This window comes from Schistocerca americana, chromosome 2 (genome assembly GCF_021461395.2).
Source record: "Schistocerca americana isolate TAMUIC-IGC-003095 chromosome 2, iqSchAmer2.1, whole genome shotgun sequence".
Lineage (NCBI taxonomy): Eukaryota > Metazoa > Arthropoda > Insecta > Orthoptera > Acrididae > Schistocerca > Schistocerca americana.
In genome coordinates, this window is record NC_060120.1 from 592,032,046 (window position 1) to 592,048,629 (window position 16,584).

General features: G+C 34.2%; 1 protein-coding gene across 1 annotated transcript in view; it reads left to right on the forward strand.

Moving 5' to 3' along the window:
• The first annotated feature begins 206 nt into the window (after positions 1 to 206).
• The window catches only part of LOC124595485 (esterase FE4-like), a 30,948-nt gene continuing 14,570 nt past the window's right edge, over positions 207 to 16,584 (forward strand). The window contains exons 1-5 of the mRNA XM_047134247.1: positions 207 to 348; positions 647 to 790; positions 9,734 to 9,868; positions 11,963 to 12,113; positions 16,111 to 16,296. Coding sequence (XP_046990203.1) covers positions 280 to 348; positions 647 to 790; positions 9,734 to 9,868; positions 11,963 to 12,113; positions 16,111 to 16,296 — 685 coding nt within the window. The 5' untranslated portion in view covers positions 207 to 279. The remainder of the gene's footprint in view (positions 349 to 646; positions 791 to 9,733; positions 9,869 to 11,962; positions 12,114 to 16,110; positions 16,297 to 16,584) is intronic.

The following is a 16,584-nucleotide window of genomic DNA, read 5'->3' on the forward strand; positions in this document are numbered from 1 at the left end:
ACCAGTTTATCTGTTTCACAAGTGGTAAATTATCTCGTATGTAGTAGGTAACTCCCTGCAAAACTTGAACTTTGTTTTATCACAAGTCTTATCTCACAAAAGTGCATTAGAGTAATTTAGCACATGAACAATCAGAGCAAATTCACACATGAGTTTTTGATGTATATTTTATCTTACAGTAAAATTATAATTGCTGATATACATCATTATATATAGTGGTTGAGGGGTACACCTCTATGCCTAATAAGTCTGTGCTTTGACATTTTCTCACAGACAGCAATGCCTCACATAAAAATTGTGTATCTGGCCTTTGCTCTTTTCGTATATGGTTTAGTGAAGCAAACTGAGGTAATACAGCACTTAGCTAATATATACTATGTTTTGAGAAAGCAACGTTCTGTTTTATAACAACTGAAATATATCAGCACTTTTATACAATCAGTAATTTTGAGCTTACCTCCAGTTTTTTGGTAGTACCTTAGTAATGACTATGTTCATTCCTTTGTCATTAGTTTTTATCTACTTTTCGAAACTAACTTCACAAGAAAGTTTATACAGTTTATGAAACAATAGTAACTTCTTTGGATTAATTATTTGCAATGTGTATCTCCTATCCTAAGAAACTTGACATTAATTTTTTTCATAGGGTGCAGCACGAATATACGTAACAGTTGACACACCTCTGGGTCCCATAAGAGGTCGTCAACTTAATACCACAACAGGCAACCCTGTTTATACCTTCAAAGGAATTCCGTATGCTGAACCACCAGTTGGATCATTACGTTTTAAGGTGAGCAGAAATATTCTTTGAAATAGTTTAATATTTTGTGGATGTATAATGAAATGCTATTATAAAGTTGTGCAATGGCACTATTATAGCAGGTTACAGTTTTTTTGCAAGAAGTAAGTTAAATAAATGTCAATTTGGTAATGTTGTTTAATTTTTCTTTTCAAATGTATTTGTTGTGTTAGTTTAATGTATTCTCAAACAACTATGTTGCAACAAAATACCCATAATTAATTTTCATATATCATAATGTGTGTGAGCTGTGGTTATGTGAATGTGTATGTGAGTTGTCCACTTTAGAAGAAGGCCCTTTGGCTGAAAGCTCTTTTGTTCAGCAGTCTTTTTGTTGTGCCTGTCTGTGACTCTGCATGGTGAGTATTAGGAGTCAGCAAGCAGCAGCGGAACCCTCATGTAAAAAAGGTTACAATTATGCAAACTTTTGAGGCCAATGGGTCCTTCTTCTGGCAGAAGGGGTGAAGGGTGAAGGGGAAGAAAGAGGGGTGAAGGAAAATGACTGGAGGGGTATAGGAAAAGGAGTAGTTTTCGAAAATTCACCCAGAATTGCAGGTCAGGGGAGATTCACTGGGCAGGATGGGAAAGAAAGACTTATTGTTGGGGACTGCACTGGACAAGATTTGAAAACGTTAGAGCTTAAAGGTGGAAGACAGGGTAATATGCAAGACAGAGATTACTGATACAAGATTGAGTAGACTGAAAAACTGAATGCTTTGTATGTAACTGAGATAGAAGTGGATGGCGAAAAACAGACAGGTAAGAAAATAAAAGATGTAGAAAACTAAAATTCAGTGAAGACAGGAGCAGTTACAACAAATAAATGCTAAGATTTAAGAAGCTAGCTCAAATTAAGGCCAGGAGGGTGGCGAGAACCAATGATATGTTGTAGCACAAGTTCGCACCTGTAGAGGTCTGAGAAAGTGATCTCTGTGGGAAGAATCCAAATAGTGCATGTGGTGAAACAGGCACCTATATCATAACTGCCATGTTGTAGAGCATGCCTGCAACAGGATATGTTGTGCTGCCAGTATACACCCTCTGCCTATGTCCATTCATTCTAGCTGATAATTTGGTGATAGTAATCATGGCAATGTAAAAGGCCAATCAGTGTATGCAGAATGCTGGCATATGATGTGTTGTTTCTCAGGTGGCTCTCTCATTGATAGTACACATTTTGCCAGTTACTGGGATGGTGTAAGTGGTGGTAGGAGGATACATAGATCAAGTATTGCAATGGAAATGATTACAGGGGTAGGGGTAATAGGGTAGGATGCTGGGTGCAGAAGGAACATAAGGTCTGACAAGAACATTGTGGAGATTGCGAGGGCGAAAAGCAGCTATTCTAGGTGTGGTGGGAGCATCGGAGCAGAATGGATCTGGTTTCAAGGCATCATTTTAGGAAGTCATAGCTCTGTTGAAGTAGCTGATTAATACATTCCTGACCTAGATAATATGAGTGACAAGTGCAGTGCTCCAAAGTTGTCTTTTGGAGGGATCAGCAGTACCAGGATTGGATATGGTGGCCCAGGAAATCTGCTTTTGAAATAGACTGGTGGAGTAATTATGTCCAATGAAGGTGGAGGTGATAATGGTGGTGTATTATGTAAAGTTTAGCTCAAATGTGAAGACTGTATAGGAGGAATCGTTTGACATGTAAAGGGTGGCAACTGTCAGAATATAAGTAGTGCTGTTTGTTAGGAAAAATAATCAACTGTTGGTGAAAAGAAGAATATGTAAGCTACCTGCTTGGTGTGTGGACACCTATTCTATTTCCTGTAATTAGAGTTAGTTGGTGATTCTACTATAAATTTCCCTGTACATGTACTCCCATATATTTAATAGATGTGACTGTTCATAGTGTCATTGAACAGTAAATTTTTCTTCTTTCTATTACGTAGAATGTATTAAAATGGTTGATTGTAAATTTTTGGAACAGGTGTTAATCCTTTGCAGGTCTTCTTGCATTTTACTATACTTATCTACTATTGCAACTTCCCCATAGGCAATGGCACCAACCACTACACAGCGTAGACAGAAACACTATAAAAATCTTGTAAGCATGTTGGAGGGTAGGTTGTGCTGGGAAGTAATTGTTAAGAAAAAAATCAATATACTGCACCATGAGTTAATTAGCATTGAAGTTAGTGTATCAGGTCGCTAACCATGCAAAGTCAAGTGGCTTGCCAGATACAGTTAGTGCCAGTTGTTCTCATGGTGTAGATAATAGCCCATAAGGTTGCTCAGCCCTTACATGTGATTCAGTGTTTGATCCTTCCCATCTGTAATTCTTGCATCACTCTCCTCTTCAGATGTAGAAAACCAAACCTAAGAGCATTTGGTGACATCATCTCTGGTGGGCTACTTGATTTGTCCACACAACAGCATTACTGGCTAACTTCAGTGCTAATTAACTCAGAAATGGTGCAACATACCAAATTATTTTTTAACAATTATTTCTCAGCACATCATAACCTGCAACATTCTCGCAAACTTTTCAGGTATATTTATAACAACCTTGTAAACATTTTCTAGTCAATAATGGTTCTATAACAATCTCCTTTTGAATCCATTGATTTATTTTCATTAATAATATCATGCCTAATTCATTTGTTTGGAAATCCTCAACCCATTGACAAAAGTGATATGATCTTACATACTCTTATATTTTCTCATTAGATGACAATGAATAACTTTATAAAATATTTTCCAGAAATCAATTAACACAGCATCAATCTGCACATTGATATGTACTACCTATGTATGTTATGTACAAAAGTTGAGCTGGGTTTCACGTAATATTTGTTTTTTAAATGAGTATGTTGATTTTTACAAGGTATTCCATTGGAATGTAGAATCACCTTAATATGTGATCATAAAACATGTCCAAATATCCTATAACTGACTGACTTCAATGATGTTGGCCTGTAATTGTGTGGATCTATTTGATGACTCTTTATGAGTACATGAATGAGCTGCAGTTTTTTTTTTTTTTTTTTTTTTTTTTTTTTTTTCTCTAGAAACCCATTGTTCTGATAGTAATGTATTATATATTATCAATAGAACAGGATCGAGTTCTTTCATATTTCTGTATCCATCCCATCAACTACAGTCACTATTCTCTCTGTTATGCAACTGTAGATGATTATCTTTCCTACAATCACATATTTCAATATCTGTCATCTTCATGTTTAAGTGATGATAAAAGTGAAGAAACATAGTATAGTGTTTCTAACTGAAACAATTTTGGGAAGTTGAATTTAGTATTTAGGCCTCCCCTTTGTCATCCTACATTTTGATGCTAAGATAAACACTGGACAGATGCCTTTGACTGTTTACTAATTTTACCTAAGACCAAACTCTCCTAGAATTTTCTGAAAGATGAGAGGATAATATTTTACTTTTCAATTTGATGAATACTTCTAAAAAATCTCTCCTTGTTGCACATTTTTTCTTCATTTAGTGTTTTGTTTCTATGAAAGCTGGTTACATTCAAATATATGGTAAAGCTTTCTTTTGTTACACAGCTATTTTCTAACATAATTTCTGAACCACACCAGGTCTCTCCTATTGCTCACAAACCTGCCTAAGACAAATTTTACAATGCTTTTGAGGTTTTTCAGTTTACACGCAACATTTCCATTATGTTATGATGTTGACTGTTCTAACACTCTTCTTACTATGGTGTAATACACAATCAGTGTTCAGGTTTCAGTATTGAGTTTTGTGTGATTTCATTGTAGACTGTAAAAAGAGCATGATCACATTAATAATTTGGTCGTCTAATACTTATCTCATTATATAATGGCCTTGTTATCATCATCAAGGGTACCAAATTTTAGTTCTGGTTTTTAAGTATGAAGAACGTGTAAATACCTTAATAAATGAAAGTGAATAATTCAGGTAGCAAAAGTTATTAAATAATCTTAACAAAATTTTAGTTTGGTTTCTCTCTTCTGTATTTTGCCTGGAAAATAATCTTCTAAATGACAATGTGTTTAGTCTTCACAATGATAACCTTACAATTTTATTGTTGTTGTTGTTGTGGTCTTCAGTCCTGAGACTGGTTTGATGCAGCTCTCCATGCTACTCTATCCTGTGCAAGCTTTTTCATCTCCCAGTACCCACTGCAGCCTACATCCTTTTATTAGAAAATAAAAAAATAAAAAAATACACTCAAGTGTCTAATAACATTTTGAAATGCTCTTATACCAAAACTGGTATGAAAATACACATTGTTCACACAATGAACTCTTTAACAACCATCATTTCACTACAATTAACTGTAAAGTTAATCATTACAAGCAAAACCAAAAGTAATTACATTTACATTATCAGTAAATAAAGTACTTGATTTACTTTTCTGTAAATTTTGCATGAAAATGTAAGTTAAAGGATATATTACTAGAAGTTATAGTCTTCTTTACACAGCTTTATTTTCAGTTAACAAGTTATCAAAATTATGTTATCCAAAATTTTACTTTTTCACTGTATTTACCACTATGCAGTGATATTAACGGATACATATAAAGTACGTGACTAGATTACAACACACTGCTAACTTAATATGAAATCTGTTTATTTTCACACTTACATGGAAAAGCCATGCCTAGGTTTTTTATTATTTGTATTGACACAATTGGTCTGTAAGAGTGTAAGGGTCTTACATTCATGTTTTCCTGCCGTACATTAAGTGAATGAAAAGATTCAGCCTGTTACTAACCAAAATATTTAAGATGTTCCTCTTACAAGTTCTCTGTTAAGTTTACAGACAAGGCATAGAGAACAATATCACTAAATTGCTATTCACAACAACTGCCTTAATCTCTCAAGTCTCCCCAGTCTACAGCTGATATGATGAAATCTACTACTAATTCTGTAACATGTTTGGGAAACTTACATGCAATTCGTTAAAAATTTTCTGTGACATGTCATGCCATTACAGTTTTTAAGGCAGAGGGTACATAGAAGCAACTGGTTACAAATGCAATCCCTCATTAACACTTGTCCTCAACCAGCTTATTTTGTTATCAACATCTGCACTAACATGATTAAATAGGTTTACTACCATATTATTCACAGTTGTAAACAGACATGAACCATCATCATACAGTGTATCTTAACAATATGTAAGCATTCAAAATCAAAATCTGATTTGCCATTAATTTGTGCTTTCAGCTTGCTTTCTGTTACTAGCAATATGTGAATGTCTTTACTATTTGTAAGCAAGACAAATTCTGGAATCCTTCCATAGATTCTGATGCAGTAATTTAATATTATATTAACATTTTCTTTCACCTGTCTACAAGATTAGATACTACTCTTTGTAAGTAATAGATCATAGATTCTGACATATTTGGCAGTCCTTTAAAGTGGTATCTGTACTCTAAAATACCCACTTGTGGATGACACACATACCCTGCTGACATAGTTAATCCTTTCTGGTGGTGGTGGTGGTTAGTGTTTAACGTCCCGAGGACAACGAGGTCATTAGAGACAGAGCGCAAGCTCGGGCTAGGGAAGGATTGGGAAGGAAATCGGCCGTGCCCTTTCAAAGGAACCATCCCGGCATTTGCCTGAAACGATTTAGGAAAATCACGGAAAACCTAAATCAGGATGCCCGGAGACGGGATTGAACCGTCGTCCTCCCGAATGCAAGTCCAGTGTGCTAAATCCTTTCTGCATATGGTGCATGCCTGATGTATTAAGGAGGGACCAACAATTATTCACTTTATAACTGAGGTTTATTTTGATATCCAAAATGATCACAGAATTGTATGACTCTCTAGTTTCAGCCATCCACTTCACACTAAATCAAAGAAAATGAATTGTTTCTGGGAGTAATTTTGCAGATTCCATCCTATTTGCAGAGCTAGCTGTCTCGATCAGTTCAGTAAGCTGCCTGTAAGAAATGGTGGTACTCTCTGAACACAGGTAGCAGATGTCATTCAGGCTCTCATGGCTGATTATTTTCCAGTGGCTAAGCCACTGGAAGCTCCTCCTCTGTACCTCACATCAGACCACTAAGTTTTCATCCTGAGTGGACACTGGTCTTCCTACCCAACCTACACGTTATTTCTCCAAGTGATTCCATCACCTGTCTAACATTGGAGCTGTTAATGGTAAGAAAACCCACACTCTGCACTTGTTCAGAATTTTCACTGATGTTGGTCCCAACTGTAAGGCAATTTGTGGTGACTCATATGCATACACACCAATGGCCATACCTCAAAGCAGTTTTAAGGCATATAGAGCAGTAGTGCAACGCGTACCCCCTCTCCATAGATTTTTGAGCCTGTCACTCTTAGCTCTTCTTCCTTAGCTCAGTGAGAACTGGCCACATCAAATGAATCATAAATCGCTGAAAAATCATGTATCACAGACAATGTTAGTCCCAACAGGACGTTCAAGTTTTCACTGAAAGTGATCAGTCTTCACCTTGATAGGAGCAGTACCTATCCATCTACATGAGAAATATAATACTAACCCATGAAACCAATAGACACAACCTAAGTACTCCTGCTACTCTCCTCCTCGGTATAAATTCACAAAAAAAACTCACTACTCCTGTGACAATTGATAAAACACTTTAAAAAAACTACCTTACAATAATAAAAACACACCTAATATTCATATTTTTTTTTTTTTTTTTTTTTTTTTTTTTTTTTTTTTTTTTTTTTGGCAGAAGCATGAAAGATAAAGACTAAAGCAAACATTGTGTACAAAATAGATACTATCATTGCTAGTGATTACTCATGCTGCAAGAACTGGAGCATTGTTTACTTTTTATGATACTATTTCCAATGGATACAAAATTCAAAATGAATCAGAAAACAGTTGAATGCTGAAGTGATTTTTAACTACAGAAATGAAGTCTATTCATTTAATACAAATGGCCATAACATAAGCAAACAGAAAGAAATTAGTAAACACTATGAAACAGATAAATAAGACAAATACTAATTGCTTCTTCACAGAAGAGTCTAAGGAAAGTAGTGAAGGAAATGCTGTGTACAGACTAGGTACTACTGCTACATGTGGCTGTTACAATCTTAATAACTGAACACTGCTTTGCATGTAATGAAACTGACAATGTTTCACCTTTAGAAACAATAGTTAGGTTGCTTCTGTAAAAACTCCAAGGGTATAATGATTTTTATAATGGAATGTAGGACTTTTCATGTGAGAACTAAGAAGTTAATTTATCAGAAGGTAAAAACTGCATTATATGAATATTCAGATCATCAACTAAGGCCTTTCTTTTTGATCGTCATTATCTACATGTCTCTAAGTTACCTTACGTATCAGCGAAATCATAGTTGTACGTACTCAGTGACCTAATTTTCAGTATAAATAGGGATGAAGAGTGTAATCCATTAATCTCATTATCCTTTTCATGTAATACTTACAGATTATAAACTCTCCTTCTGAAGAATATAATTTGCTAATAGTTTGCTTATATTTTATGACATGTGGTAATACTACCATACACTACGTTATTAATGTGAGCATTATCAAGGAATGGATAAAATAGAGGAATAGTAAATATTACTAGATGAAGTGCTCAGTGCATATAAATATGAGAAATTAAAGTAACTGAAGTGGTTGAGTTGGTGGAAGTGGGGATGGGGTATAGATGTGTGAAATTGAATAAAAAGTTCAGTACACTGAAATAAATGTAATACTTAGAAATTTATTAATACTTTTCATTTCAGTTATAAATGAAAAATGAGATACAGAAACTAAACTTTCTCTGCATTTGTTTGAAAATCACTCTTTGAGTTATATTTATTTGAAGAGAAACATGGCTTAAATACTAATTATATTTTTGAAGAAAGAAACATTATCAAATATTTCACATAGTCAGTAACATGTTCTTGCTAAGATATTGAACTAGTGAAATAATCAGTGCATGATTTTATTCTGACTGAATTAATAGATAGCTCATTACAATGTAAAGTATCTGAACAGATTATGACAACACATCTCTTTGTACATTTTCATGACTGAAGTTGGCTTTCCCTGCACGTATTTGGTATCACTGTATACACAGAATGTGAGAGGTTCTTTCTCCATCCATACTGCAATACTTAGGAAAAATTCCTTAAAACTCATCTGGTACACCAAACGCAAACACAGCATACCTGACCTTGATAATGTATGTTATGGCACTTGTTGTCAAAATGTGTTCATCTAAAAGTTTTTAATAAATGTTTATCTAATAGGAATCACCAATACCAACAGTTATAGATGGAAGAGAGAATTCTGAGTGTGATTTCAACATTTAGGCATTGATTTGTTCACCAAGGTCTACCCTAATGTTTTTAAAAATATTAAACTTTTGAAAGCGATAGTATAATACTCTCCTCATTAATAAATGGTACAGAATGAGACTATTATTGATAAGATTATTGTCAAACAGTTTGCTTGTCTGCATAACTATTGAAGCACCTAGCTTATTTGTTCTTCACTGAAATGAGAAACTTCCTAGTTTCCCCTCAACCTCCTAACATGGTTTGCTCTCATCCTGGAATATGAGTTCTCCTAACCCCTTCTAACCTTCCACAGTCTCTCCCTCTTTCCTCCCTTAGAAAGGTAGTGATCATTTCAAAAGCTATGAATAAATTTTCAACTTCTATGTGTGCCTATTGGTAGTACTACAATTTTTCCTCCTGAAGGTTTGCCTGTCTCTTCATAATTTTACTGTTTTCCCCAAGTGAAATTTCATTTTGATATTTTTTTGTAATGACATGTGTCCACTTTTACATGATAATAATGCAATTTTTATTCATTAAAAATTCACTGACACATCATTTTCTGTGAATAAAACACTTGTATCTCAATTATAATAACTAAATAATAATACGGTTTTAGAAGAACTGTACAATTAGCAGTTGCATAACAATGTGATTGTAAATTTGCCGTGATTTGCAGCCACCAGTACCTGTGTCTTCTTGGACAGAAGAAAAAGATGCTCTGCAAACACCAAACCGATGCATACAGATGGATGGTTTGGGAAACATAAAGGGAGATGAAGACTGTCTCTACCTGAATGTCTTTAGCCCAGAGGTAATTTCACAAGAGATTTTCTAATAGATGTAGTTACTCTCAACTTCAGAAATAGAGCAAAAATTAGTCTAATGGACTGATCCAAATGTTGCAAATCTTTAAAGATAGAAATGAACTAACAGATGAAATAAACACAGAAATACAATATTTATGTACTCAGTATTATGATGCATAAGAGAGAGCACAGAAAAAGAGATACATCCAGTTTTCTTCTGTTGTTTTTTCTTTCTCTATAGTTATATATAGTTACTAGTTCATTAGCACATTAACTGTATCTCACACCTAAATGCTGTTTCACCGTCAGTGATTTACTAAGTGGAAAATACTTTTTCAAGATAGTGACATTTCATGTACCAGAGATAAGTACAACCACAGCAATTACACAGTTCATCCACAAAGTTTACTGTTTGTTGGACCAGAAGATGTAGACTGCAGGTATATTTTTGGACCTTACAAGAGCATTTGATTCGGTAAACCATAGGGTATTTCTTAAAAAGCTAAAATCTTATAGTATTGGGGATCAAGCTATGAATCTTCTAACCACATAGCTGCTGCATCGTAAGCAAAGCACTAAATTGTCATACAAACTAGGTAATAAAATACTGGACTCCCAGTCCACCAGTGAACTTGTATTACAAGGTGTACCACAGGGCTCAATCCTTGGACCCTTTCCCTTCCATATATATATTAACGACATTGCACAACCCATTAACTCCCATATTGTAAGCTATGCAGATGACACGTCAATCTTATTGTATGGGGGTGAATATAATGTGCTAGAATCTGTTGCTACTAGTGGTGTAACAGAAGTAACAAAATACTACAATGATCAGGGACTCTAGGTGAATGTCACCAAATCTCAACCACTGACATTTAAAACAGGCAGTTCTCACCACAAGAATATGAATAGTGTGTGTAATATCTCTGCAACAGAAAATAGCAACTGTAAATTCCTGGGTGTGTATGTTGATGAAAATTTGTGGTGGACATACCACATTATTTTTGTATGTGGAAAAGTCAGTAGTGCCATATATCTCCTCAGCCACCTTGCAAAGATACTTCCTAGCCAAGCACGGAAATTAGTATATTATGGAACACTTTACACCTTTCTCAATTACGGAAGTGAACTATAGGGCTGTGCAGCTGATGTACTTTTAAAAAGAATACTACTATTACAGTAAAGAGCAATAAGACATTTACATGGAATGGGACATAGAGATTCATGTCGTGAAGTGCTTGTGCAGTACAAACATCTGACAGTATATTCCCTGTGCAACTTCAAAATAGTCATATTTTTTATAAGTTGACCTACAGAAGCTACCCAGGGCAGTGATGTACATGATCACAACACTAGAACAAAGTGTAAAGTGTAACTATTTCTGTTTTTGGTATAACAAGCTACCAAACGCTCTAAGAACATACACGGAACATGTTTTTAAAACAAAATTAAAATGTTTTTTAATAGAAAAATGTTTATATTCTTTCAACAAATTTTGTAATGATTGTAATATGAGGCATTAGCAGATCAGTTGTAATGTGATAAACGTAAAAAATAGACATAAGAAGCAACAGCTACAGAATATAGTGTATTTTATAAGTGTAAATATAACCATGGTATTAAGTCTGATGTTTGCAAAAGCCATCATTACGATAGCTCCACCCAAAGAAAATGTAAATAAATAAAAAAAAAGAAACTACATATGTTTCATATTTTACTACCTCTCACTAAAATACATAACATCTCAGCAAGTATGATCTTAATATGAAAATCATTTCACATACATTTTTCATGTGTGTCTACAAAACCTATAATATTGTAGGATACAAAGAGAAAGGATGATGAAATATATAAAAACTAAATGAAAAACACTACTACATAATAAATTCAACGGTTTTCTATTATTTGCTGAAGTAAAGCTTGTGTCAGTACAAAGTAGCATACCAAAAATAAACACTATCCTTACAGTTATACACTGGATTTTCATTTTCTTTTTTCTGATTGCTCTTCATTCACAATTCTGATATAGTTGGATATTAAAAATTGAAGTACAGAGCCTAAACATTTAATAATGTGTGATTGTTATTAAATTTCAGTTGCCATCTGATACAAGTGTCCCAAGACCAGTTCTGGTCCTGATACATGTTGGCTGCTTCAGAACTGGCTATGCTCAGCAACGTTATTTAGATTATTATATTGATCATGGAATAGTGGTTGTATCCATACAGTACCGTCTTGGAGCTTTAGGTAAGAAACTTGACAATACAAGAAGAATCTTGACTGTTAAAAGTAATTATTTACAAATGATAATTCACTTATTAAATATAATATTACGACTAGATTGATTGATTTTTAATTGGTCTTGTTTGTTTACATTATGCACAGAGTGTCTGTTTTGAATTTAGGACAAGTCAACTTACCTCAGTATTTAAAAAAAAATTTGGCCTTCAAATTTCAGTGTAAAATAGTAAATTAGCAATAATGATAGTTGTGTTGCATGTTTTTTTCTCTCAATTAATATTTGGGTCTTCAATTTACATACTACAATACATTCAAGTGATTACAGGACACACTTAGAAGTAACAATAGCATTACACATTCTTTACACATATACTCCTCTAGACTACAAAAATCATTTTTGTTAAACAGTTCTTTAGAAGTTTGTGGAACATGCTTTTACTTGTACTGTCCTGTAGACTCCTAAGAAAATACATTATTAATTTCACTATTAAGTATCAAGGATCTCTATCAACAGCTAAAAGTTCTGTGTGGTACACATGTCTGCTAGTTTCTGTTTCTTGTGTCATATGAATGATAATCTACATCTTCATCAAGCAATTTATTGCCCTTGATTAGTTGACTTATTGTTGTTAAATGTCCTATGAAAATGTCAGTATTTTTAGATTATGAAAGACAATTCTGCAAGAATGTGTTGGTTTTTCATACAAGACAGTCCTAATGGCATTTTTCAACACAAAATTCATTTGGTATTATTGCTGCTGGCGTTTCCTAAAATAGTAATTCCATTTTGTCAGTATGGTTCAAACACAGCATGGTACACTGTTCATAGAAGTTGCTTGTCAACATAGTGTGCAAGCTATTTCATAAAAAATATCACACTGTTAAAGAACACAGCAGACATTGTCTATGTCTTGTCTCCATTGTAGTTTATTGTGAACTGTAATCCCTTAAAATTTGGTAGAGGTACCTTCTTAAAGTCTTGATTCATTGATGAATATATCTATGTAAGTTTCCTTGTCTCTATTTGTGAACACTATGAACATTTTTTAAAATGATGTTATATTCCTTTTTACAGTTACTTACAAGAAAGTAAATCACCATGAATACTGCTTTTTCAAGATTTATAATAAATTCATTCTGTATGAGCCATTATACTTTGTTACTTGTTGATATGAACATGCTTCTTTAAAGTGTTTCTTCTAGATTCACTAATGTCATGTCTCAGCATTCCATAGTCTTTGATCTTTATGACTGACATCATCAGTTTTATAAGAAGGTTGAAGTCAAGTAACCCTAGTAGAAATTCTTGAGGTACGTTGCACTTAATATGCCAAATTCAGATCTGCATCCAAATTCTCTTTTGCACATACTGACATATGGTTTTACCCATTGTGATGCATGTCCATGTATGTTGTAGCTTTCAAGTTTTTCAGTTAGTGCTGTATATGTGATAGTGTCAAGAGATTTAGACCAATCCAGAAACATAGCAGATACAGAGTTTGTATTGCCTAATGCATGTATAACAGATTTTGTTAGGCTGGAGATAGTGGTTGCTGTATATTTCCCTTTATGGGAACCATGTTGTTCTGGAATCAGAATACTATGTTCCTCTGAGAGCATCGCATGCATTGAGCATCTCTTTTGTTTATGAGTAACCAGTGGTTAAAGGCACCAGTCTGCAGTTATTCACATTATCCTTGTCACCTTTCTTATATGTTATTGTTACTTTTTCTAGAATTACTCCTTTTCTAAGTGACCAGTTTACTATATCCAAAGGAGATTAATTATTTCTTCATTTATGCACTTTATGAAATAATTTGATAATTCATTATCTTTTGCAGACTTCTTGGGTTTCAATCTATGAATTCTTTTTATGAGTTCTGGTTACATCACTGGTTCCAGGAAAGTTAAGTGGGATGGTTGTCCAAGTGTTCTAGACTGCTTTGATGCTTGTGACTTCCTTTCCCCTTTAAATTTTTACAGAATTCTATAAAACTGTTGTTGAGTACATTAGCAATTTCCATTCCATCTGTAATTATGCTGTTCTCACTTCTCATTAAAATAATAATAATAATAATAATAATGGTGGTTTTGTGGAAGTCTGCATGAAAATGGTGCATTAGTGCATTAAGAAACACATTACACTTCTCATTCGTGCCCTGTATTTGTGTTTTCCCTGTTGAATCTTCTTTCCTCTCAGTTATATAAAATATTGGTGTTTTGTTGATTAATAATCCTGAATTCTCTGTTGCATAGTTTTATTCTGTTTTTGACCTCTTGTTTTTATAGCTATAAACTTTTAAATGAAGAAAACTTACCGAAAGAAGAATAGAAAACATTCATAGGAAAATTGACATACATACATAATTTCTGCACATGCACCAGCAGGAGGCATGCCTCCTGGAGAGATGTGCACTTCATTTTTCAGTTCAGTCTCTTTTGCTGATACAGAATGTATAGTTATTTCTCTGTAGGTCATGATCCACAAATGTCCAGTATTCATTTGTGTCCTGGAGACTTCTCAAGTTCATCAGAGTTAAAGTACTATGTGCTCTGATATGTTATCTATGCCTTCTTAGTTACAATCCACAGCTGTATTGAAACAAGCCTCTTGGATTTGCAGTAATGCTAAGCAGCCATAAACTCTAGATATCAATATTTTGACACATCATGCCATTTTCAGCCATAAACTCTACATGTTGGTATTTTGATGCATCACGCCATTTTTTTTCCTCAGCAACATGCTACTGATAGCTAACACACCACAACAATTATATTAGTTGTAGTGAATTTTTTGAATGAATTTGTCCTATGACTTACGGTTCAAAGTAGGAGTATATGAAACAAGAGGTCACATGCCCCTTGTCAAGAGAAGGAGGACGAGGGAGAAGGAGATTAGTGTTTAATGTCCCATCTGCAACAAGGTCATTACAGAGAGAGCACAAATTCAGAGTAGGGAAGGACTGAAATAAAACAAAAAACAAAAAAAATGGCCATACTCTTTCAAAGGAACAATCCCAGTGTTTGCTTTAAGTGATTTACAATAAAATCACAAACAACTTAAATATGGATGGCAAGATACAAGTTTGAACTGACATCCTCCCAGATGCAAGTCCAGTGGGCTTACCACTGCATTACCTCACTCGGTTCTTTCAACAGAAGATACTCAATATTTTAATAGTAAACACTTTAATCTCACATTGAAAGGCACAGTTTCTGTAGTTAGACAGCCTTCCTACACTTATGACCAGGTGTGCAGCTATTTCTATATCACATGATAAAATGATGAATATGTTCACACTCTTACATATGTGCTAACCATCGACCACCCAACATACTGGCTTAATTTCACTCTTGTTTTCATGCACTGGCTGATTCACCTTCTGTGTTCTTGTGTGTCTGATATTTGCAAATAAAATTTGTTCAATAAGATAATTTGTTTTGGTGCTACTATTCCCTCATCTATTGCCTATTGCAAGGGGACAGAAGTTACCACACATATCAGTAACACACCTCAGTAGATTAGTGACAATACTTTTGGAGCATGTATGTCCTAAAGATCATTAAAATATTAATGTTTTAGATCATACTAACAATTTATGTTATGTTGCTAAAATTGATCTGTTTTATGTAACTGAAGAACAATACATCCATATTCAAATTGTGCATTTCTTTCTTTTTTCAGAATTACATCATACTCCTCATCCCCCCCCCCCCCCCCCCCCCCCTTATAATCTCTCTCTTTTTCAAACTAGAAAAGGAAAATATAGCACATCGGAGAATCTTCCTTCCTAATATCAACAACCTTTCAACTAATAAAAATAGTACATTCATACTGTCTAATCATTTATTACTTTTTCAGATAATTAAAACTTTACTTTTATTCAAATTGCAATTTTTTTGTCTATTACAAATTATATACAACAGAGTATCTGCAAAGAAATTTTTGTTTTCAAATGACATGTCTTCTGTTCCGTGCTGAAAGAATTTTTGTTGAATACAGGATTCATGAGCACAGGTGACTCTCTCCTTCCTGGAAATCTTGGAATGAAAGATCAGGTCCTTGCACTGAAGTGGATAAAGCAAAACATTAGAGCGTTTGGTGGTAATCCAGATGAAGTTACTATTTCCGGTCAGAGTTCAGGAGGATCTGCTGTACATTACCACATGCTGTCACCATTATCAAAAGGTATAGCAGTAAAATCTAAGATTTGAAAATCATATAATTGTGGAGCAGCATACTGGGTCAACCAAATAGATCTATTATGACGTGCACATCATCAATACCATCATTTCTTAAGCTGCAAAAGAGCTTATGTTACCCATTGCAATTACTGTCCCACTTCATGAGAAGCTGAGAAAACTAATTTACTCACTCCTTTGGCAGAAAATAATCTGAAGTATTCTGGGAGTTAAAAAGAAATAAGATTCAATTCTTACTTAAAAAGCTATAAGATATTACCATTCCAAATGTGTT